At 46.0% G+C, this 22,741-nt stretch overlaps 1 protein-coding gene across 1 annotated transcript in view; it reads right to left on the bottom strand.

The window, feature by feature from the left end:
* Positions 1-22,741, bottom strand: part of Slit3 (slit guidance ligand 3) — a 589,149-nt gene that overhangs the window by 149,014 nt on the left and 417,394 nt on the right. Inside the window, exon 6 of the mRNA XM_050138600.1 lies at positions 15,902-15,973. Coding sequence (XP_049994557.1) covers positions 15,902-15,973 — 72 coding nt within the window. The remainder of the gene's footprint in view (positions 1-15,901; positions 15,974-22,741) is intronic.

The following is a 22,741-nucleotide window of genomic DNA, read 5'->3' on the forward strand; positions in this document are numbered from 1 at the left end:
TGCTTGTATGTAAAGTCTCTGTGTCACTTGAATGCCTAGTGCCTGTGGAGACAAGAAGGTGTTGGGGTGTCTGGAACTGCAGTTAGAGAGGGTTGTGAGCCGCCATACAGTTACTGGGAATTGAACCCAGATCCTCTGGGAGAGCAGTCAGCACTCACATCTTTTCAGACAAGATTCTGTTAACTTCAGGACTATCTGGCCTCCCCCATTTCCAACCACCCCAAAGGACACTTGACTCTGAAAGGACATTTCAATCTAACCCTACTGGGGACATCTTCCTTCTTCCTTACAGTGTTGAGATGACAACCCACCCACTTCCTGAATCTCTCTTGTTAAATCCTTGCCACATTATAAATACTGTCTTCAATACTAAGGTTAGCTGAGCTGAATATCAGTCCAGTGGCCCTGAGATTCTTTCATACCAGGAGCAAAACTGTCTAATAAAATTTGCCTGTGGGTCCTGTGACTGTGAGCACTAGGAAGGGTCTGTTCAATTTTTCACTCCAGAGGCTGGAGACACTGCTCAGTTAAGAGCACTGGCTGCTTTACCAGAGGACGGGTGTTCGATTCCCAGCAGCTTCATGAGGTTCATAACCATCTGTACTCCAGTTCTAGAAGACCTGAAGCCCTCTATGGCTGCTGCAGGTACTGGGGATACATATAGTAAAAACATTCATACACATATAAATCAGTAAATATAATCAATTAATTACCTTTTCCAGCCACAAAGGATTAGCAAGTTTACTCTCTCTACCATGCTACACACACAGAACACGGGCAGCCTGCAGTTTATAAGTCAGATGCTGGGGTACGTGGTAGGACAGGGGCTCCCCCACAATGACAGATTCCTGAGGGAGTAGCGTGCATGACTGTTAGCCCCAGATTCTGGAAAGAGGCCAAATCCCATGCCATCAGCTTGCTTTTGTCAATAAAGTTTCACTCGTTTATTTCTGTGCTGTCTGTGAGTGCTTTTGTGTGATAATGGCTGAGGAGTTACGATACGGACCATGTGGCCCATGAAGCCTAAAATATTTACTATCAGGCTCTGCCATTCTGATCCTGTCTGCCAGAGAATGCGCGCTGGTAAATCAGAGCTACGAGGGGATTAGGTCAAAGGCATTTAGAACTTAGAAAGAAAGAAACAAAGCCACAAATGTTTTTAGGAACCCAACAGCGGTAATTAGCAGATCCAAAAGCAGACAGCTAAGCTCCTAGCCAGCACAACACGCTCCCACCCTGCAAAATGACCCTTGTAATGCTGTGTGGGGACAAGAGATGGCCATGCTGGGCTAGCCAGGGAATGGCTCTGGGCAATGATTCCCAGAGGATAGCTCCAGGCATGCAACATCACCCAAGAATATTAACCACGCTTCTCGGTCCACTCAGGCCTCTTGAGTAGAAACCTCAGGGTGGGCCCTGTGTTGTACATTTTAACAAACCCATGCAAGCTCACTTCTTTTTATTTTTTTATTTTAATTTTTAGCCTGCTATCAGGGCTCAAACATGGGGCTGCAGGCGTGCAAGACAACATACTACTGAACTACTTCCCCAGCCCTTTGTCATTATTTTAAATTTGGAGACAGAGTTGATCTGGCTGCCCTTGATTTTACATTGCTTCCACCTCAGTCTCCCAAGTAGCTGGGCTTATAGGTGTGTGCAGCCACACTTGCATATGAAAACCCATTGAACAAGGAGGGAGCTACAGAACAGAATCCCCCCTGCCTGTCAGCGTACAGGGATGTCTACTTGCTGCTCCAGGACCTAAGACCTCTTTTACGGTAGGCATGGTGTCTTCCCAGTTGGGAAGAGGGGACTGTGATCACCACTGGAGTGCTTTGGAGTGTTCTCTGTACCTCCTCACCCCAAAGCTCTCTACTGGACTCTGCTGGGTGCTAATGTGTAGGTCTCTCTTGCATCATTCAAGATAGCCATCTTTGATCTAAAAAGTTCTGACCAGCTACATCCACTCCAGCCTGGCAACCTTAATAAGGCTGACATTTCCCTCTGTCTCCTCCGATTAGGCCATCGCTTTATCACTCGGAGCTTTCTTGGCTCTCGGTGTAATCTGCATGTTGTGTGTCCATAACACCATGTAATTGGCTCTAATGCACCAATATTATCTGCGCGCATGTATCACATAATTGCAAAAGCAGGCGTCCGCAGTGAGTGCAATCGCAGCCTCCCACTGGGCCAACATTCCTGGGTTCTGAGAACCCCTCGGCTACGTACCCTTTCCAGACACCCAGGCTCCTTGGGTCTGAAGGACTCACTTGGTAGACTGGACCATTCACTCCCTGCCTCCAAGCAGACTTCCTTCTCCCTAAGCCCAGATAAGAGAGGTGGCTCCTTCCTTAATGGTCCCCTTGATGAATCATCACCAGCCAATGGCAATGGGACATCTTTTATTTAAAGTGAGTCTGGACAGGACCAGTGCTCCATGCCTGAAAGCTCTAACTCCCTCCAACAGTGCTTCCGTTGGATTCATAGAAGCGAATGCAGAACCATTTTCTGAAGAGCAGCTGAGTGTAAACACTGGGGTAGACCCTATGGGAAGCACAGTGGGGTTCTGGCAGCCTGTGAACTCCAAGGGGTGGGGCTGGGACACCACAGTTTCCTCTCCTTCTAGCTTGACCCAGGGAGGGCAGGGGGAATGAAGCTCAAGTCTTTAGGGCTGTCCCTAAATTGCTGGTTCTCTTCTTTGGCTCAAACGTCATAGCAAAACTGCCTACTTTTCTTCTTGTCCAGTAGTCACCACGCCCCAGGAGTCAGAACCTGTCGCTGGTGCCTTACACTCTTCAAGAGCCTGTGGATGGAATCTTGAAGTGAGCATTTGCTCACTCAGCTCTTATCAGCGTGTGTGTCTGTGGCTCATCTCTGCAAACTCGGTTCCTAGGAGAGCACACGCTAATGCTCCCTGGACCCAGTGAACTCGACCCTAAATCAGCTTCTCCAGGGTGGCAGGCCACCCTCAGCATCGCCGGTGGATGAAGCTGGACTGTGGGCCACTCTCAGCATCCCCCAGTGGATGAAGCCTTTTCCACTGTTTCTCTTAAAGGGAGGTGTGACTTGCCTTCCTCCCCAGCTCTGAACTGCTCTGGTTTGTCTAGATGCTCAGGTAAACTCAAGAAATCAGGAAGGAGGGAGTGGTACATCCTTTGGGAAAATCTCAACTGAATGATCTTTGTTCTCTCATGAACTCCCTCCTTTCTGCTGCTGAGCACGACCTGTCTGTAAAGAGTAGTGTTTTGAGGTAGGGCTGCCTGGACTTCCCAATGAAGATAACCATAATGATAGACAGTCATGATGGCAGTAACAATGTTGACGCTCTGCCCGCGGCCTGGGCACAGTGCACACACTGTCTCATTTACTTCTCCTAACGTTCTGAAATTCAGACCTTATGCTCATTGCTGGTTCTCTTCTTTGGCTCATACAAGCAAGATGAATGGACTGCGCCCAGATCACACACTATCGTGGTGTGGAAACGATATTCACAGCCAGGTGTATCATCAGTACCCGCATTGCCAACATTACGTAAGACTGCCACTCCCCAAACCGCCTGCAGACAGATGCCACTGTCCAACTCCATGCCTTCCCAAGGTGAGGGTGGGTCACGTGATTGGTGCTGGACTCTTTTTACTGTGTCTGATAAGTCAGGGACCAGGCTCACTGCTGAGGCTGCTCAAAGGCAACAGCCCTGTTCCTGTACTATGAAGAGGAAGAGTTCAGCTACACCAATGTGGGGAGCCATTGAGGCTACACGGCAGGGGAGACAGTTGTGTCTCGACGCCTTTTAAGGAAAAGGCTTGGTCACTAGATAGAAACGTTACCAAAAGTCACCACGGCTCTTGGTGTTGTGTGGGTTGAATGGAATCTTACGAATACACCACAGAACCAAGAGCCGGTTAACCTAAGCCTGTCTTCTTCCTACTGGATCAGGAAATAATCTCTGAGGTCAGAGGAGATGGGCAAAGGATGACGGGCGGCCGCCACACCGCCACTACCTGCTCTCAGTTATCCTGGGTGCCGCGTAAGACCGAGTTCCCTGATCTCCCCATGGACCGTTTAAATTACAGCTCATAACCATTGTGTGGGCATATAATGAAAACAACTGATGCCGCACTGATTAGACCATTACTCTCAACTGTTAGAAAACATAATGATCTCACAAGGGGCCTTAGTCACTGACGTATAGCAGCCGGGCTCTCATCTGACACCTCAAATTAGCAGCCAAAGCAATAACAGCTGGGGTTTTTGTCTCAATATTTGTACCCGACTCTAAAGTGATTTGGCACTGGGCGAGTGTTATTTTTAAACACACAGAGCTCACCGCCGCCAAGTAACATTTTAAATGGTCTCCAGGTGTCATGTAAAACCTACAGAAATAAATAAAAAACAATCAGCTGCCAATTTGGGTCTTTGATGATGTGGATTCCCGGACAAAAGGGCTCGTCTTTGGTTCTCCCTTCATTATGGATTGCGACTCTTGACGAGCAGAAATCCATCTCCATCCACTCAGCAGAGCGCCAGTGTTGAGAGAGAAAGAAGATTCTTTGAAAAGTATGGAAGGCAGGAGAGCAAAAGAGAAAGACGAGCCCTCCCAGGCTGCCATCTCTCAGCCAGATGCCGGACTGTGTCAGTATTTGCCATGCGCTAGCGTTTCTCGAAAGTGCATGCCGGAGAACTCACTCAGGGAGCTGATCCTGGATATTAGTGGTGAGTCTGAATGGCTCAACCGCCGCCCAGCTTGGTTAACCGAGAACAATGTTCCTTAGACCAAAATGTGGACGAGGAAGCAGTAGCCTTCCTACTCTCTTTCCTTGGCTATAGGATAGAATCTTGGCTCCAACACTGCTCTCTCTATTCAGCAGTCAGGCAACTGTTGCTATGCTAAGGTATCTATCTGCAGTGGGCCAAGGATGGAATAGTGACCTCAAACTTCTAGAGCTGGGCAGGTGAGTTTGGAATCAAGAAGAGAAGAAATAAATTATCTATTTTTAAAAAAAATTCTCAGCTGTTGTGTGTCTAGCCTCATAAGAGAGAGAGGAGGGGGTAGTGATTAATACTCAAAGACGGGATGTGCACACTGTCTTGATGAAGACAGCAAGGCTGTTGTAGTTTCTCTTTTTCACTTAAAGATGTATTGACTATTTTGTGAGTATGACTATTTTGCCTGCAGGCATATATGTGCATTGTCTCTGGTGTCCTCAGAGAACAGAAGAGGGTGCCAGGACTCCTGGAACCAGAGTGACAGACAGCAATTTTATGTGGGTGCTGGGAATTGAACCGGGATCCTTTGAAAGAACAGCCAGTGCTCTTAACCACTGAGCCACCTCGCCAGCCTTACGAAGACTGTTTTGTGCCCCCACTATATCAGCAGGACCTGGCGGCATGTTTGGTGCACAGGAAGAATCAACAACCATTTATCCGATAGGTGGTTTGCTTAAAGATAAGCAGGTTGGTGTTTCGGGCCATCTTTTTGATACAAATAAATGTCCACTCTGAATAGCCTTCCTTGATAATCCAGAGGACAACTCAATTATCTACACGGATGGGCTGCAGAGGGACCTCAGTAATCACAGCCTTCCAAAGTGGGTTGTCACTTCGAATTTCCAGCACCCATGTGAAGCTGGGGTGTGGGTGCAGTGTTTCCAGGATTTCCTTTTATTTTTTTAAAGATAAATGTGAACCACGCAGGATCCTCATGGGAAATCTTCTGGATTTTTTAAGATTGGCACCCAGTCACCTTTAGAAACAAAATCTGTAAGCGGAACCTGGAAGGTGGATTTAGTTTACAGGGACCAGGTTTTGTGCTGAATCATATAATGAACATTTTGAGCTGGGACACACACACACACACACACACACACACACACACACACACACACACACACCACTATTGACCTCTTGGTGGCACATGTGAGCTGTGGTTAAAATTTTCTTCTGCGTGCCATCTCCTGAAGGGCAGCTGCCCACTGAGAGGTGTTCCCAGCAAACCAACTCAGATTTCCTGTCTCTAAACAACCCAGCCTGATGCGACGGTGTCCTCGACTCCACAGTTACTACCTGGTGACAAACATCCCTGCAGTTTCTGTTCTTGGGGAAAGACTGCTCCTCCCAGTAGGTGTGTCCATGCCTGATCCATGGTTCCATTCATCATTTCTGCATCTGCACATTGAGCCACTGCCTGCATATGGTGGTCTGTAATCGAACCACTTCAGAGAAACTATACAGGGTGCTTGGGGCTTTGTTCTCAGGCTGAGACGCAGAGATCCCTGAAATTTGGGATGGGGAGGGGCTCCGTCAGAAAGCTGGGTACCACTCACACCTTGCCTTATCTGGGTTCAACAAACAAGCAGGGGTCTCCAGGATTTACTAATTGAGCCTCCAGCCATCACTGGTAGCTGAGGTGGAATCGGATGCCCTCCCAGGCTACCCTCGGACTAGGCAGACACTGGGGTGGCTGCTCCCTCCGCAGTGGTCACATGCCTGGTAGGGGCTAGGAAGGCAGGGTGTTGTCCTCATGCAGCATGCAAAATGTTCCCTCTGGCAAGCCCAGGGATCAAGGGACGATGGCACAGACAGGACGCAGAGTCTGGCTTCACTAATTTTTGTTTCCTGTCTGGTAATACAGAGAAGCAGACGGCAATAAAAAGCATCGGATAAAGAGCCAAAAGGGCTGTTTTCTGGTCTGGTTCTGCCATGAAATTTTCCTACAGCTACAGACACTTTACTCAACCTTTCTAGAGGGATTTCTTTTTCTTTTAAAATGAAGTGAGCCCCTACCCTCCAGGGCCTTTCTATTCCTTAATTTCTCTGATTCCAGGAGGGTGGGTGCTGACTTTAAAATGGCACTGCTGGATTTTGAGTAGATCTCAAAACACAACTACATGTGACCATGGATTTCCAGCTGTGCACAAGAACAGGACACCTGGCTAGTCTCTGCGAGTCACTTCCATTCCCCGGTATGTGACAATAGTTACAAGCAGTGACACACAACAACAGTTACAAAATCACAACCTAAGGAATCCAGCATTGCCAACACTGCCTACAATAACTCAGACATCTAGCGAACCTTCACCAGCACAACTCAAAGAAGGGAGACACACAAACGCTACTACCATAAACAATAAGAATAACCGGAGTAAACAACCACTGGTCATTAATATCACTTAATATTAATGGCCTCAATTCACCCATAAAAAGGCACAGGCTAAGAGATTGGATACGAAAACAGGATCCAACATTCTGCTGTTTGCAAGAAACACATCTCAACCACAAAGAAAGGCTTCCACTCTCTTTCTGCGGATACCTGCTTCAGCCTCTGTGTAGTCAACAGGCTTCTTTTCCTAACTGGATGCCGTATTTCCCATTTACGTCTGGATACAGACGGGGCCAGACAAAGAGAGTGAGTTTGCCACTCAGCTGAGTACCCGGTAAACAGAAGCCATTCACAAGACTGAGAGAGGTGAAAACACTGGCCATGGGAACTACTTCTTGCAGAGGTCTGACTTTGGTGGAATTCAACTGTTAATCATCTAGGGTTTTTGAGAATGGGTTTTTGGTGGGTATAAGACCTAGATGTTTAAATTAATGTAGAGGAAAGACAGAGTGACAGAGTGGAGAAGATGATATATTTACTATAAATATATGACATATTTACTATTAGAATAATGTTTTATAATATACAGCAATGGCAAAAGAGGCTTGGGGACACAGGCCTGGGAAGAACTCTGGACCTACTTAGCATGCCCAGGTCAAACAACACACAGACTTCCAAATAGCCCTGAACAGGCGTTGTCCCATTACGTGCTAACTGTGGAAAATTTAATTTCTACTAGTTGAAGTTAGATGAGGTGAAAAATTTATTCTCAGGGGAATGTATTAGGAGTCATGCCTGGCTTATAGCTACCATGTACATCCAAATACTTCCTTCACGGAGCTGCTGAACATGATTCTAGCCACACATGAGCCCAGTGTTGTTATGGCTTTAGATAGTCAATGGAAGTAGGAAATACAGTCATTTATATAAAATTAATTGAAATTTAAATGCCAAGATTGGATTCTAGTTTTCTTTGTGACTCAGTTTCTCCAAGCGGCTCAAGGAGATTAGAACTCACTACGGAGCCCAGGATGGACTCCAACTTCTTTCCTCACCTTCCTGAGTTCTGAGATTACATGCACAAAGTGCAATCTTCCTGAGTTCTGAGATTACATGCACAAAGTGCAACCTTCCTGAGTTCTGAGATTACATGCACAAAGTGCAAAAAGAATTCCAAACCTTACACCCAAGTGTCAATCACCAAAAACAGGCGCTAACAGAAGGATCTGCTTCAAAAATCCTTTGTTGGTGAAGAACAATTCAGCAAGCTTTGGCACATCCTCTTTACCCAGGAATATACGCCAGTGCCATTTCCAAATAACCGGCTCTTAATTAGTGGGGGAATGAAATCATAAGATACCCCAGACGGTAGATCCTTAAAGACCGAAGATGTTGGTTTTATGATTGTACAACTAACTTTAGACTTCAAATTAATTTTCACTTTTGCTAAAGCTGGAGTTCTTAGAAGCTATTTATGCTAAACACATGACCATCATCAAACATGGAGACTGAGGGCCTCTGGAAGAGGCGTGTGTGTTACGTAGTACAAGAGTGCTTAGGGAGAAGCCGGTATCTGTCCTAGTAGACTGAGGACTGAATGGAATCCACAAACTACAATTTAATCCTGATAGTCTGGGTACATTGCAATTTGCAGCGTGGTGTCAAAAACTCATATTCAGGGATATTTTGAGAGTTTCATTAAGTAGTGACAGTTCTAAATTCAAAACTATGTCATAAGCAAACACTGTCTCCAGGACTGTTCAACGTGCAGTCCCCAGAGAGATCCAGATGAAGCATTTTGTAAATAAATGAAAACCAATCTCATCTATTAGAATGCACCAATTTTCACCGTAGCTCTGATTTTGTTCATGATTAAAAGTAAGGGGGGGTGGCGTGACCATTTAGCGGGAGAAATATGAAATCAGAGGTGAAGTGAGAAACGGGGCCGCTCTTGTCAAATACCTCGTTCAACCTTTAACGTGACGACGATAGGCATAGCCTTGATTTCGTCCTGGGCCAGAATGCAATGGCGCTCGGCAGAGGAATTGTGAGGTGGTGATTCTCTATCCGGCTTATTAATTCCACCCTGGCTTGGGGCCTTGTTCTTTAGCTGAAGACCTACTGTGTGTGGCAGCCAAGCAGTACCAAGTATTCACCATCTTAAGTTCTCCCGAGTCTCCACTCACCATTTGTTAGGCACACGCCAGTGACATCGCCTTTACACAAGGGCTCTAAGGGATATGGGCAGCTGTCCTTACTGTCCAGTGAGGACCGAACCTCTTCCGTCTAGTTTGGTGACAGTGGACTGGCCTCCGATTCGTTGACAGTTCCCATCAGCCCCATGCTCAACCCTGCCTTCCTTCCTCTTTGTCTGGGGCAGGTCTGTAGACCCTTACGGGACAGTGATTAAGCTGGGTTTGAGTGTTGATCTGACAAACGTATGGATCAGCTTTTTAAAGAGAAAAACCATGGTCCTCGCATTATTACCCACAATAAGAATGACCATTTGGCCTTACTGATGCATATTCTTGCTTGTATAGCTTCAGCATTACAGTCCATCTTTAATAATTTTTAATATCGTTGTTGTGGTAGAGTATTTAAGTGCAAGGGCTTAGGTTTGGTGCAGAAGTGAATCTATGAGCTGGAAGAAGGGTCCCTGGACCTGGCCAGTCTCAGTCTGGGAAATAAGTCACATTTGCAGAGCCTAAGGCTCCTCACTGGCTGAGCTGGATTAACACAGTCCTCCCTGTAAAGTTATGGCACGCACACAAGTCGTAGGCCTCTAAAGTCTTAGCTCGTTATCTGAAACACGCTAGAAAGGAAGACAGCGAAGGCTCACGCATAGAGGAAAGAACAATATTCATCACCAATAATTCCTCTCTGACATCAATGGGTATGTAATACACTACCATTATCTCGTCATTGTTACCAGGATGGAGGCAGCGCAGGTGAAGTAGAGGACAGTTCCACTTGTACTGAGCTCCAGGTTTTTCTGACCTGGACTGTCCTTGACCATCCCCCAAACCAGTGCCCCACACCCCTAAGCCAGGACACCATCCCCATGCTACAAGAGTATCAAGACCATTGTCAGAAAGAACCCCTTCACATTTGCCCTTCTCTGTCTATGCGTGGGACACAATGTCCGACACGTGCTATCCTGCCCGAATGTGGCTGAATCAGAACACCAGGAGTCTGGGAAACTGTTGTCACTTGGAATATGCCCTTTGTCGTCATCTTCAGATGCCTGAGCTCAATGACTACCGCTTTAAAACCAAAATGAATTAGGAGGCTAGCTTAACCTTGAGAGGAACCTCCTAGGAGATGAGTCATAAGACAGTCCTGGCTGTTTCCGGGGTGTCCTTGCTCAGTTTGGGGAGTCCTAGACTCTGTGTTGCTCAGGTCTCTTTCTATGGTCATTCGAAACTTCTGGCAGGCTCTGGCCCACAGCACTTCCCCTGGCACCCTGCTGACACAGTGTGCTCAGGCCTCCTGGGTGGATTAAAATGGGGGGTTGCCTGGGTTGGCAGGGAAAGTGAGCGGCAAAGCAAGAGCGTGAGCCGAGCGGGTGTTCCTCATCTACGGATGGCCACTGCAGTGCAGAACTGTGGTCTCAGAGTAGCCAAATGTGTCTGGATTTTTGAAAGAAGCTGAAAATTTGGAGTTTTATGTAAGTGATCCCAATTTTAAAAATGTGAAACATTAATCATATATATTACAGAATAAAAAGTTTTCTTTGTCTATGCAATATGGGTATGTGGTCTAGCCTACAGCCTCTGGTGTAGAAGAGAGGAGAACGCCAGATTGGCCTTCGATTCTGTCACAGATGTTTTTGCACTCCCTCAACCTCCTTATCATTCATTATCAAACTGCAATGGTGGGTGTACAAGCTGTGCTTAGCTTCCCAAACCTTTCCAGGGGTCCCCTCTGAACATCTGTATTGCACACAGAGCCGAAAGAGCACAGACTGCAAAGCCAGGACCCCAGGTTCTAATCTCTACTAAATACAATTTACTGTTGACCTTTGGCACACCAGGACTAGGTGACCCCAGGGAGGTACCCAGGCTGCAGATGGTTTATGAGGTATGGCTCTCCCTCTAGTCCCAGCCTTTCTCTACGCTCTGAGCTGTAGTTGGTCATTTTGGAGACACCAAAAGGCTCTGCCAGCGCCAACTATAGTGAAGTCACTGTATTTCCCAAGCTGGCTAATGACCTAAGTAGGAACAAGACCTTGAAACTCAAACACACTCAATCTACAGACCACGGGATCTCCATGCTACTGAGCTGGTACCTGGATCTGTTTTCCTGACATCTATAGTCTGGCTTTTTTGGTAACCTATTTTCTGATAAATACCTTCTGAAATTCTTACTTGCTACATTTACTCCAGAAATGTCTAAAAAATATCTTTTCATCTCTTATAAACTCCTGAAAAAATAACTACATATCTTATTAATAGGCTTTCTCACTGTATGTGTGGCTGCGCCTATGCGTGTATACACAAATGACGATCAAACGACAACTTCCGGTGTTGTTCTGCAAGCGACAGTCATTGAAATGGAGTCTCTGGCTTGGGCACTCCAAGAAGGCTGGGCTGGCTGGCCAGCAAGCCCCAAACCTGTCTCTGCCCCCCCTCCCTCGCTCCCAAGCTGGGATTACAAGTGGATGCCTCAATTTTTTAAAGCTCAAGTTCTGGGGCTCATACTCAAGCCCTCATGCTGAAAAGCGAGTATTTCACCTCCTGAGCCAGCTTCACAGCCTCATTGTGCTTCACTTGTCTGTCCTCTCAATGTTTATCCAAGTTAAAGTCTTTGCTGCTGCATTTCATTCACACAAACATGCTGGGCAGGGATGCGCCTGGTCTAACTGAGAACTCCCTGGCCATTTTCATCTTAGCTGACAAGGGCTGCAAACCGAGGTTATGACATCCGGAGCAACAGGAAGCTCAGACTGGCAGGTTCGTCACATGCAGCCGCCACGTGACTCAACTTACCTGGAGAAAGATGCAAAATGCGCAGGGCAGGCGGAAGTGAACGGGTCACCACTGGAGTGACGAGGGGACGTCTGACCCACAGAAGCCTGTGTTCCCCAAAACTTTACATGACAGAAAATCACATCTGGATGTGTGTGTGTGTGTGTGTGCATGTGCGCGCTCACACATGCGTGTAGAGTTTCTGGAAAACAAAGCCCCAAACTGTTGAGTGCCAGGAAAACAAAGCCCCAAACTGTTGAGTGCCAGAAACAACAGAAGTGAGACTAAATCCTCCCTGCAGTTAACAGCGTTAATACATGAAAAGAAAGATTTTTTTGTTTGCTTTTGCTTTCCCCCATGAGTTTGATTTATCTTACTCTTTGGGGGGGCTTTGCGCCAGGAGGCACCTTGCACTTTGAGGGGCTGGTTAGCTGGGTAAAGGGAACAAGAAGGGCAGTTTTGTGAGCTTGTGGGAAGTTCTGACGATAGGCACTGACAGCTTGCCTCGCTCAGCTCTTGGAGAACAGGTCACATCACCCTGCAGCACACAGTGTTTGGGGCGAGCCTAACATCTCAAGCTTTGGCAACAAGGACGAGTGAGGCGGCTTGGTGTAGTGGCCACAGAGGCTGGCCTGCCTATTGCTTAGCAGTTGGTTGGCTACTGTAAAACTACTGTGAAAAGAGGGCGATGGGAATAGTTTCTAAGGGGGGCTGAGGGCAGGCAGATAGCCAATGGGAGGGAGTGTTGGGGTGTGGTGTGGTGGGAGGAACTGCGTGGGATGAACAAGCGCTGGCTGTGGTGGTGAACGGGACGGGCTTGCTCTGCCCATTTTGCCATCCCTCCTCCGCTGTGAGGGCGTGCACTACTGTTCTTGTTACTCCCCTTTCTGTTGACTGGAAAACAGAGGGGGACATTGCCTTTCCTTGTTCACTACACCTTGAGCTGAACAGTCCCCACAGGGCACAGCCACCATGGAGGGGACACTGTGCCTTTCATTCTTTCCTACCCTGGCCCCATGATCTCACTGTCTGTGGTTCCCGCTCAGAGCCACGTTTTGAGTTCACGTTCAATGTAATGAACAAAACCAACTTTTCAATGCAAAGGAAAGTTACGGCATTTCCAACTATGAGAAAAGAAGGGAAAAGCGCATTACGAGTGCGAAATATTCCCTGAGGGGTCGACATCTCAGATTTTCCTTAAGACAAATAATCTCTAGAACTTTCCATGAGATAAGCACACCCCATTCCTCGTTTCCTATCACACACTACATAATGTCACAGTACATCCGAAACCATGACAGTTTTCTCAATATGCAAACAATTATTTTTCAGGATTCTATAATTAACCTTTATAGGGCTAATGTATTTTGGACATATTTATAGCTGAAAAAATTATTAATATGCAATGCCTCCACTTAGTTCCTGTTCATTGTTTCATTGACAAGATTCCTTATGGTGCCTAACTTTTGGTCACAGAGATGTGTTATAAAATGTCAATGTGTAGATGATGTTTTGAAGGTCTAGGGTGGGGAGGAGAGGCTCCTTAAATGGAGATGTCAACTTTAGCCAATTTCAGAATGGCTCACCATTAAGATGGATGTTCTCAAAGCCCCGTGCCTCTGCTGGAAATTAAAAAAGCCACGGAATAACTGATTGTGATTAATTTTAAGTGCTTAGCCATGTGGAGCCAAATGAGCATCTTTAAAACAAAGCTATTGATCTGTCTTTGTTTGGAATTGAGAAGATAAACGAATCAGATCCTGCAGGCCTTCTGCAATGATGAGGAATGAGAAGTTTTTATTACTGTTATTATTATTTGGCCATAGATGTCTAGATTATAACTTTGCAACACCTGATATGTCTGGATATCCCTCTTTTTCCCCTGTAAAAATCTGAGAATGGAGGAATTGTTCAAATATGTCCCGGGCAGGAATTTTGACCTGGACGAAGGCGCAGTAGAGAGAAAGATGTCAGAAGGACAACATTTACAGGACCTCCTGTGTGGTCCATTCTCAAAGGTGACAGGTCACAAAGCTTGACCCAAGTCCAAGGCTTCTTAGTTCCCACTAATGTGAGCCCATCCTAAACGCTTCTTTTCCCCCAAAGACTCCCTCAGACGACACTGGTAGAGAGCTAACCAAGGGACTGACAGGTCATCACAGCTGTTTGGTGACAGCTGTGACTTCTATTTCTTCATTTTCTCATCTTTCTCATTCTCCCCTGCAAGGAGTAAAAGGTGACAGGTTCCTAACAGACCTTTCTACAGAGGCTTTTTTTCGAAGGCAGGGAAAATCACGCCTCCCCTTCTCAACTCCAGTTTCCCAGGAAGAGAAGTCTTGGGCTGCTAAATTCGAGCTGGCACACTCTCCCACAGACATGCAATTGTTGCCGGTTCCGGGGTCAGAGTTTGGGTGAGGAGAGACCATCCATCTCAGGACTGACAATCTGACCTCTCCTGTCTGTGGGTCCCCTCTTTTCTATGCCAGGAATCCTCAGCTTGCAAGCAATTGCGAGTAGCTTGCAGCATAGGCATCCCCTCTGTTTCCCGTGATTCCTCCCGAAAATCACCTTCCTCTCTAGCAAGGTGCAGGGGATCTTTCAACCCACTGCTGGTGTCTTCCAGGTGAAAAGGCAGACTATGCACCCTCCTTTAGATACAAAGGGATATTCTGACACATTCATTCACCGAGCCAACCATTCATTCTTCCACTGCAAGCAGCGCAGGAAATCTCTAACTATGTAATTTCACCCCCAAGGATGCTCAACTCATCCTATTCTCCCACCACTCTGAAGCTAGAACTGCTCCAATTAATGATTTTTTTTGCAGATTTTGGAGAAGGCAAGTCACTCTCAAGTGAGAGCAATAAACTCCTTTCTTTTAGGAAAGAGAACACTGAGGCTCTAAGAGCCAAAGGGACTTGCCCAAGGTCACATGGCTAATTAGTGGCTGGGTATAAGGACTGAATTGCAAAGCCCCTGACCTAAGTTCTACCATGCTTTATTGCTTCCTCTCCAGGCTTACCCACATCAAGGGCAGTGAGCAGTGTACCTGCTGGGGAAAACAATCAAAGTGTTTTCTAACACAATCTAACTTTAGTTGAACGACCCCAACATGACCCCTCAGTGCCTTTTCTCCAGAAAGCAGGTTTCTTTAGTGAGAGCATGTTGAAAATCCAAGACACAGGAGGAAATCTTTGTATGTGTGTGTGGTGTTTCTACATAAGGTATACACGGTGGGATTTCAAGGAGGAATCATTTTCCCCCTCATCTTTTCATCCCCACTACTTTAAGGTTACTATTTAAAGTTTGAATTTAAGCCTGAGATAAGATCTCAGGAGCAGAAGCAATAACTGGACCTCACCAGCCTGTCTGTCATTCCCCCCTTGTCCTGTGCCAAGGTCCCTCCCTGCTTCTGGCTAATTCCGACTCACCTTCTGGTGATAACCCCTCTGTCACTGGCCACAGACCTGTAACCTGTCTCCCTGTCTTGCCCACACTCAGACAGCCGCTCCCTGAATACACAGACAGATGCTGGGGGGCTATTCTGGCCATCTGCTCCAACAAATACAGCGGGAGCATAAGAGAAACGGCTCGACTGAGGAACCCCAGTTTGTGGGAGGTGAGAAATCACACTTTGCAGCCGGCAAACACTTTGGCCAAGGTAAGCCGGAGGGATCTCCCGGTGCCCGATTTTAATAGCATTGCAGCAGAAGACCCAGAAATGCACCCACAAGGACCCCCCCTGCGCACACGCTCCCCCTCTTTTCTCTCCGCACAATGTATACACTCTCTCTCTCCCACACACACAAGGCAGCAATCGCAAAAATTAACTCACAGGATCTCCAAATCGCGCAGCGCTCGGAAGGCTCCATCTTCAATGCAGCTGATGTGGTTATTGTCCAGTTGCCTGTGGGAAAGCAAGGGAGAGTATGAAGGCAGAGCAGGGGCAGCGGCGAGGGGCTGGGCGGCTAGCCGGCTTCCCTGGCCACCAAGCGCCTGTCCCTCCACCCATTGCAGGCTCTGCTTGTCCCTGCCAGGAGCTCCTGCAGAGCCAGCCTGTCTGCCACGCTGCTCCGTCTCTTCTCTCTGACTGTCTGAGGGAACTACACAGGCGAGCGCACCAAAGGCTGTCAGGTCTCAGTAAATATTAATTGCGCATTTTTTTTTAGGCAGAAGGGAGTAATTTCATTACATTAGGGCATCCAATCCATTACGAGCTCTTACCGTCATGTCACTGAAACAATTTCATTAAGCTAAAGGCCTGTAAATCATTGGAGGTCACTGCTCTGCCCTCCACGACCTCCCAGAATGCTTTTTCCCCCCCTCTCCCTCGTCTCCCTTTTACTGGAACTTACAGTCTTTGCTTTGACACAGCGCTAAATCTCAAGGCTTTATCTGCCCAAGAGCGGTGAGGGTGCATGGGGAATATACCGATTCCAAATTAGACTCAACTAATCTAATTTTATAGTCTTTTTATTATTCTAAGCACCAAATGTCTGTGGTGGTTTGTTGTCTCCGTGCATTGTTATGGGGCCCATCTGGTAGGTCATTCTATGGGAACAGTTTCTGAATAAATACAGATTCCTTCAAACTGCACTAACTATCGCCAACAGTAAAGAAATTCATTGATGGAAGTGTGTTTGTGATGGAGAAGGAAAAAGAACAGCATTATTGCCTAAAAGATGCACCACTTACCCTTAAATTGGGGAGAATTAAATGCACCTATTTTTAGGATTCCTTTTTAATTCCCCTTTCCCGTCCTAAATGCAGGAAAATAATGCGTTTCTAAAAGATGCCTTGAGTAAGAGACATCCCAATTGAGGGCTGAGGGATTTTAGTCGAGAAGTAATACACAACAGACACCGCTTCAAACAGACATCCCAAAAATGTTTATTATTTGTGAAATAGTAAATCAGGGTATATATTACCATGACCACACCCAACTTCTACTATATGTCATACATTTAATTCCTAAGACGGAAATGTACAGAAAAGAAGGTCGTACACAAAATGACTATTAGCACCCAATAGTCTACGGTCCTTTGCAGAGGACACGGCTGTTGGGGCAAGCTGAAAGTGTGGCTGTACTTAAAACTTTTCCCATGGACACGCATATGAAACGTAAAAAAATGTGAGTCCTTTTTAGGTAGATCGTTTCCTATGGCTGGTATTTTGATTTGTAACTTCCACTAATATATCCCAAATCAGTTCTCCACGAAACACGCCAAAGTAACAGTAAAACTCTCACAGAGGGTTTTATTTCATTTCATTTTTTACCAAAGGAAGATAGAATATTATGATCATTGCAAAAGTATATGGATTGTGAGCCTGTAAGCATATGTAAGTTCCCGTGCTGTCTCAGGTCCGGTACGGCATTATGAAGCTGCATCACCCAGACAGACAGTCATCACAGGGCAAGGCTTAAAATCGATGATGTCCAGAATTGAAAGTAACTAAGACACAGGTCTCCGAAAGCAGAAGCATCCTTGAGGTTGACCAGTTCTACACCTAGTGTTCCAAGTCCTGGCTAACGTTGGCGTACATGGACTTACGGGGTTCTTCAGTCCCCCAGCTTTCTGGAGCTGTTCTTTACACGGTTTTGCTGATGCCTCTGGATCTGTACTGGGGCAGTCACTTTCTGGGCAGTGGTTCTATTCGGGCAGTCTAGTCTTGCTGCACAGTGCCCAGATTTATCATCAATTAAAAGGCCAATGAATCAACAGCCTCTGCTCCACGTCAAGGCCACCAAACCTTACCAAGCAGAAACTCGGCGGGGCTGGCTTTGGGCTCCAAGAAATTGTTCAACGAACATGCTGAATTCGGCAAAAAACGCACCATTCGCCTAAGTAGAAAAGTATCTAAATCATCAGATTGTCTGGGGCGTGGGAAGATGGCCGTTTGTGGGGAACCCGCTCGAGTGTGTGTGCAGCCCAGAGGGGGCTTTGCAATGCTAGTACACTGCAAGCAGATGGATTTGGGGAGTGTTTTCCATTCTTTTTTTGGGAGGCATCAGTAACCAAAGAGGAGATTCTAAGCATACAGATCCCCGCCCCAATGGGAAAAGAATGGAAAGTTCAGGAGAAAAGAACAATCTGTAGGAATAAGAGTGGAGGAAATCCTATCGCAGAGTGGTGGGAAGAGAATGAAAAGCCTGGGGAGGGGAGCTTATTGGGTTATAAAAATCTGCACTCAGTGTTACCTGAGACCCCATAAAGCCCAGGTCACAAAATGATGTGGACAAGAGGACCATGATCATTTAAGGTAAAATCAGAGGGGTCAAATACATTATTAATTGTGTGATATTTAAGGATTGTCAGGGGGAGGCACACATTGACACCTATTTGTTTATTCATCAGAGGGAAGACGGAGACGGAATGTAGGCTGGATTTCATAGCTTACTTTAGCACATATGAAATGTATCAAAATTTAAAATATTTATGCTTAGGCGTGCTTGCCCAGAAGACGTTTATTGTAATGGAGATGGTGTCCTTTCACTCTCACCGTACAGAAACCAAACAGGACCTGTATCTATCCCCACCTTGCTAGTCAAAGGGCCAGGCTCAAGGTGCACTGTTAGGAAGTCTACATGGGTGCTACACGCCTGTGGGGTTGGCCAGGCGCATGGAAAACAGTGCTGACTCCACCTCCCCGCCGGTACGGCTCTGTAGAGCCAAGCAGCAGAGGATTCACAAAATGCCCAATTAACAGTTCACAATCACTCGCGTTTCATGTAAACACTGGGTCCCCAAACAAAACGAGCAGTCGCCTGCTTCAGACAGATGCCTTTTCTTTTACACTTATTTATTTATTCAAGGGAGCGGGTGTGGAGGTCAGAGGACAAACTGAGCGACTCTGATCTCTCCTTCAAAATATGTGAGCTCCACGGATTGAACTTTGGTCATCAGGCTTGGTGGCAAGCATCTTTACCCAGAGAACCATCTTGCCATTCCCAGATGGCCTTTTCTTTCCAAAATAACAACGCAGAGACATCCAAGTCTGAAAGCACGTAAGAGGGAAGGGAAAACAAAACAAAACAACAAAAACCACAACAGAAAAAGCAAGCTCAGCGTTTCTTTGTCAGAGTTGGAACAGAGAACTAATAAACACACAGAGAACCTTCTGGTAGCTGAAGCCAAGGCATTTGATTTAGCAGTTTGCTTCGGAGAGTCCGGTATGCTGGAGGCTGCTGATGTGTGTTTTAAGTGCTCGGGTCAAAGGTCTGTATCACGCCTTTGAAAAATGTTCACTCAAAGACCCTCTTCAAGACAAATGACAAAAGCTCGTTGCATGCACCATGCCAAGCACACCATCACTCAGGGGGGCATGGGCAAAAATAACTCTGAAAATGTGAGCAGAAGGAGCCCAGCAACTGGGCATGACACACTTTGCCCCTCTTCTTCCCGGGTGGCAAGAAATGTATTTCTCATCCATGCTAAATAGTGTCTCCTTGTGCATAGCACAGGTCCATGGAAGAAAGTGCTAAACCATTTGTCACAGGGTCCTGGCTGCTGCCCTGTGGTCCCTGTTATGACAAGAGAAAACACCTAAGTATTATTTCCCTCTGAGTCCATAGAGGATTCAGCACCTCCTGGCTTTCTGGGACTTGGTGTGTCTCGCAGCAGGGATCCCCAGAAGGAGATGCTATGCTCTTCTGAAGAAGTCTAGGAGGGCAGTGGATGGGAGAGTGAAAGCCGCTCTTTTTCTTTTTGAAGGTAACTTATTGTCCTCTACTTTATACAGAATAATTTGATTTGCACTCCTTGGTCTCTGAATAAGTTGAGAAGCCCCAAAACATTTCATGATATTAAATTAACCAGCCTAATTTCCCCGGGAAGCTTCGATTTCAGCAAACAATATGCCTGCTAACATGATCCCAGAGGCCACCTAGGAAGAAATCCTCAGACAAGAACGAAGTGCAGACTCCCTGAGAGCAGTACTCCGACTACTGTGCTCTCAAAAGTCCGAGAAAATAAACAAGTCAGGAAGGAAAGCCAGCATGAATGGGGACTTAAGGTAATCTCTTCGTACAGCAGACTCAGCGACAACACTTCTGTGAGAATCCCTGACCCTAAGCGTAATAGACTCCGAATTATCCCAGTTCGTCTCTTTTGCTGGCAGTTTCAATTTTCATAATTGAAGCAGGAGAGAAACATTTTTTTTTTGCAGTTCAAACATTTTTACAAAGCACGTGGAAGTCCTTAAAAGAGGTGAGAGCTAGAAAAAGCTGGTCTGCAACATGAACACCAATCCACCCTACATCAACTACCACAAAAAGTTAGATTTAAAAAAAGAGTAAGAAAATTCCAAGACTTCAGTGATGCATGTGGGTTCCCATGAGAAATACCTGGGAAATGGGAATCTCCTGAAACAGGCTTTGGCTATTTGGAATAAGAGTAACATTTCCAACAGAATTCCCTACGCACACATAATGTCTGCACACCTGGGCTCATCCCGCTGTTGGGATGGAGGGTGTCCCAGCATCTCATCAAATGGTTGAGGCATCGTTGCTCCAGGGCCCCCAAACAGCAGCAGCAGCAGCAGTAGCAGGAGCAGTGTTCTGCTTCAGAACTACAGCGAGGGTCGCTAGAGTCCTCCTCGTGTGAAGTGCAAGAAGCAGCCGAGGCTGAGCATTCTCTGGGATTAAACCATTTGCTATTTTCTGAACAAAACTAGCTTCACAAAATATACAAAACCAGCAAGGACTTCTGTACAAAATACACAAGGGATTCCCTAGTAGAAAGCCAAACATGTCCACGGCCCTGGACCAGAGAAACCTAGAATAGTCACAGAGCATTAACAGAAATGTACCCTGCATTCTGTACCCAGGATACAGAATGGAGTGTAAGAGAGCCTTTGCAAATAGAAAAATGGTTACCTTATTTGTGGCTTTTGTATGCTAACCAACCATCTTTCTAAGAATCCAAACGAATGTCAATTTGTTTTCAAATGTGTGTATGGATGTAGATGCATATCTTCCAATGTACTTTTTTTTGACTGAAGAGAAAATATTACAATTAACAAAAAAAAAAAAAGTGGAAATCTTGCTTTTTTAAACCAAGGCTGGGGATCAGACAGGAAGAACCTTGACACGCCGTTTGTCTTCTTGGTGTTACCTGTTTGTTCTTTAAGTAGAAAACAAGAAATACAGCAGCACTGTTGTTTTTTTTTTTTTTCTTAAATGACATCTTAAGAGAAAAATCATCACTGAAGAACAAATTGTAGGAACCTTTGTCTGCTGCTCTTTCCAAACATAATATAAAGCTCAAGGTTATTTTAACTGGCAAAAGGGAAAAAGATATGTTCCAAAGAAAAGCATACACTTGATATAATTGAGAGTACTGGTCACACTTTGTAGGCAAATCAAACACTTGATCTTAGCCACAATCTGTTAATGAATTGTCACTACTTCTCATCATTAAGGAGCTACGGCCATTCCACATTAAGATGACACGCGCAAAAGGAGGGGAACCCATTATTCTGCACATTTAGTACACTTGCCCACTAGTCCCAGGCATACGTGCAGAAAGATATGTTTACCCATCCATGAATTATTTAAGTATCTGCAAAGATCTCTGTCTGCACAACTGACATCTCTATGCCTGCATCTCCTACATACGCACGGACAGGTGTAAGATCTCCCTCACGGACACATGTAAATGAACGCGTACCTTACAAAACAGTCAAAGGGATACCGGACCTCTGACATTTAACGTGAATATACTTAACAAAAATTATTTATAAACCTGATCGCTATCTGTTCCAGTGAATTCAACCAACCAAGTCTACTTTGTAAACGGGGGGGGGGGGGGGGGGAGGGGGCGGGGTAAGTAAGCTTCNCGGGCAGAGTCGGGTTAATTAAGCTTCTGATCACAATAGCCTGCCTGGAACACAGTTGAAATTTGAACAGAAATCTATTTTAACAAGCGTCGTTAAGGCGTACTTTGCCACACAGCAAGCCGCGGAACCTCTTGCTCAGTATATATCATATTGCTGTTCAACACATGCAACTTCTCAGCAGGAGCATATCTGCGTCCGCTGAGGTGATGCTTCTGGAAGCAAGCTCTGCAATAATGCAAACACAGCTGATGGACTAGCAACAAAGAGGCACACCCGACCTTGGAGAATAAAGAGGGTCTCACACATCGCCGGGAAATATCAATAACTCCACTTCTGTGTTTGGAACCTTCTTGTACTGGGGTGTTTGACAAGTGGAGGATCCTGCGAACAAGGTAGCACCAAGGGGACACTAGGGGAAAGGGCAGAGCTCCCGTTTCATTTGGACACATTATATTTGATGTTTAAACAAATCCTGGCATCTCTAGGCAAATAAGAAACAACAATAAAATACATAGAAAGTACATCATATAAAATGACCCACGCTTACAAAGAGAGTGCTTCATTTGACTGTTTAGATCAGGGGACCAAACGAAGCTTGGTTACTGTTTACAAATGTTTTAAGGCTCACGTTTCAAGTCAGCTCCAGGTCCTGTGGCCACTTTTGTATCAGGACTGAAGACTGACCAAGCCACTGTGGCATTACGGTTTGCCTGTGACTTTATCTGTCCCATTCTGGAAAAACTCATCATCCCGAGGCAAACTATGAAGACACTTTGTAGGCATCCGGGTGATGGCTATCCAGCCCTTTGTGTTCTGGGGCAGAGTCCATCAGAAGGGG

Source organism: Alexandromys fortis, unplaced genomic scaffold (genome assembly GCF_014885135.2).
Source record: "Alexandromys fortis isolate MF-2015 unplaced genomic scaffold, M_Fortis_MF-2015_v1.1 scaffold_11, whole genome shotgun sequence".
NCBI lineage: Eukaryota > Metazoa > Chordata > Mammalia > Rodentia > Cricetidae > Alexandromys > Alexandromys fortis.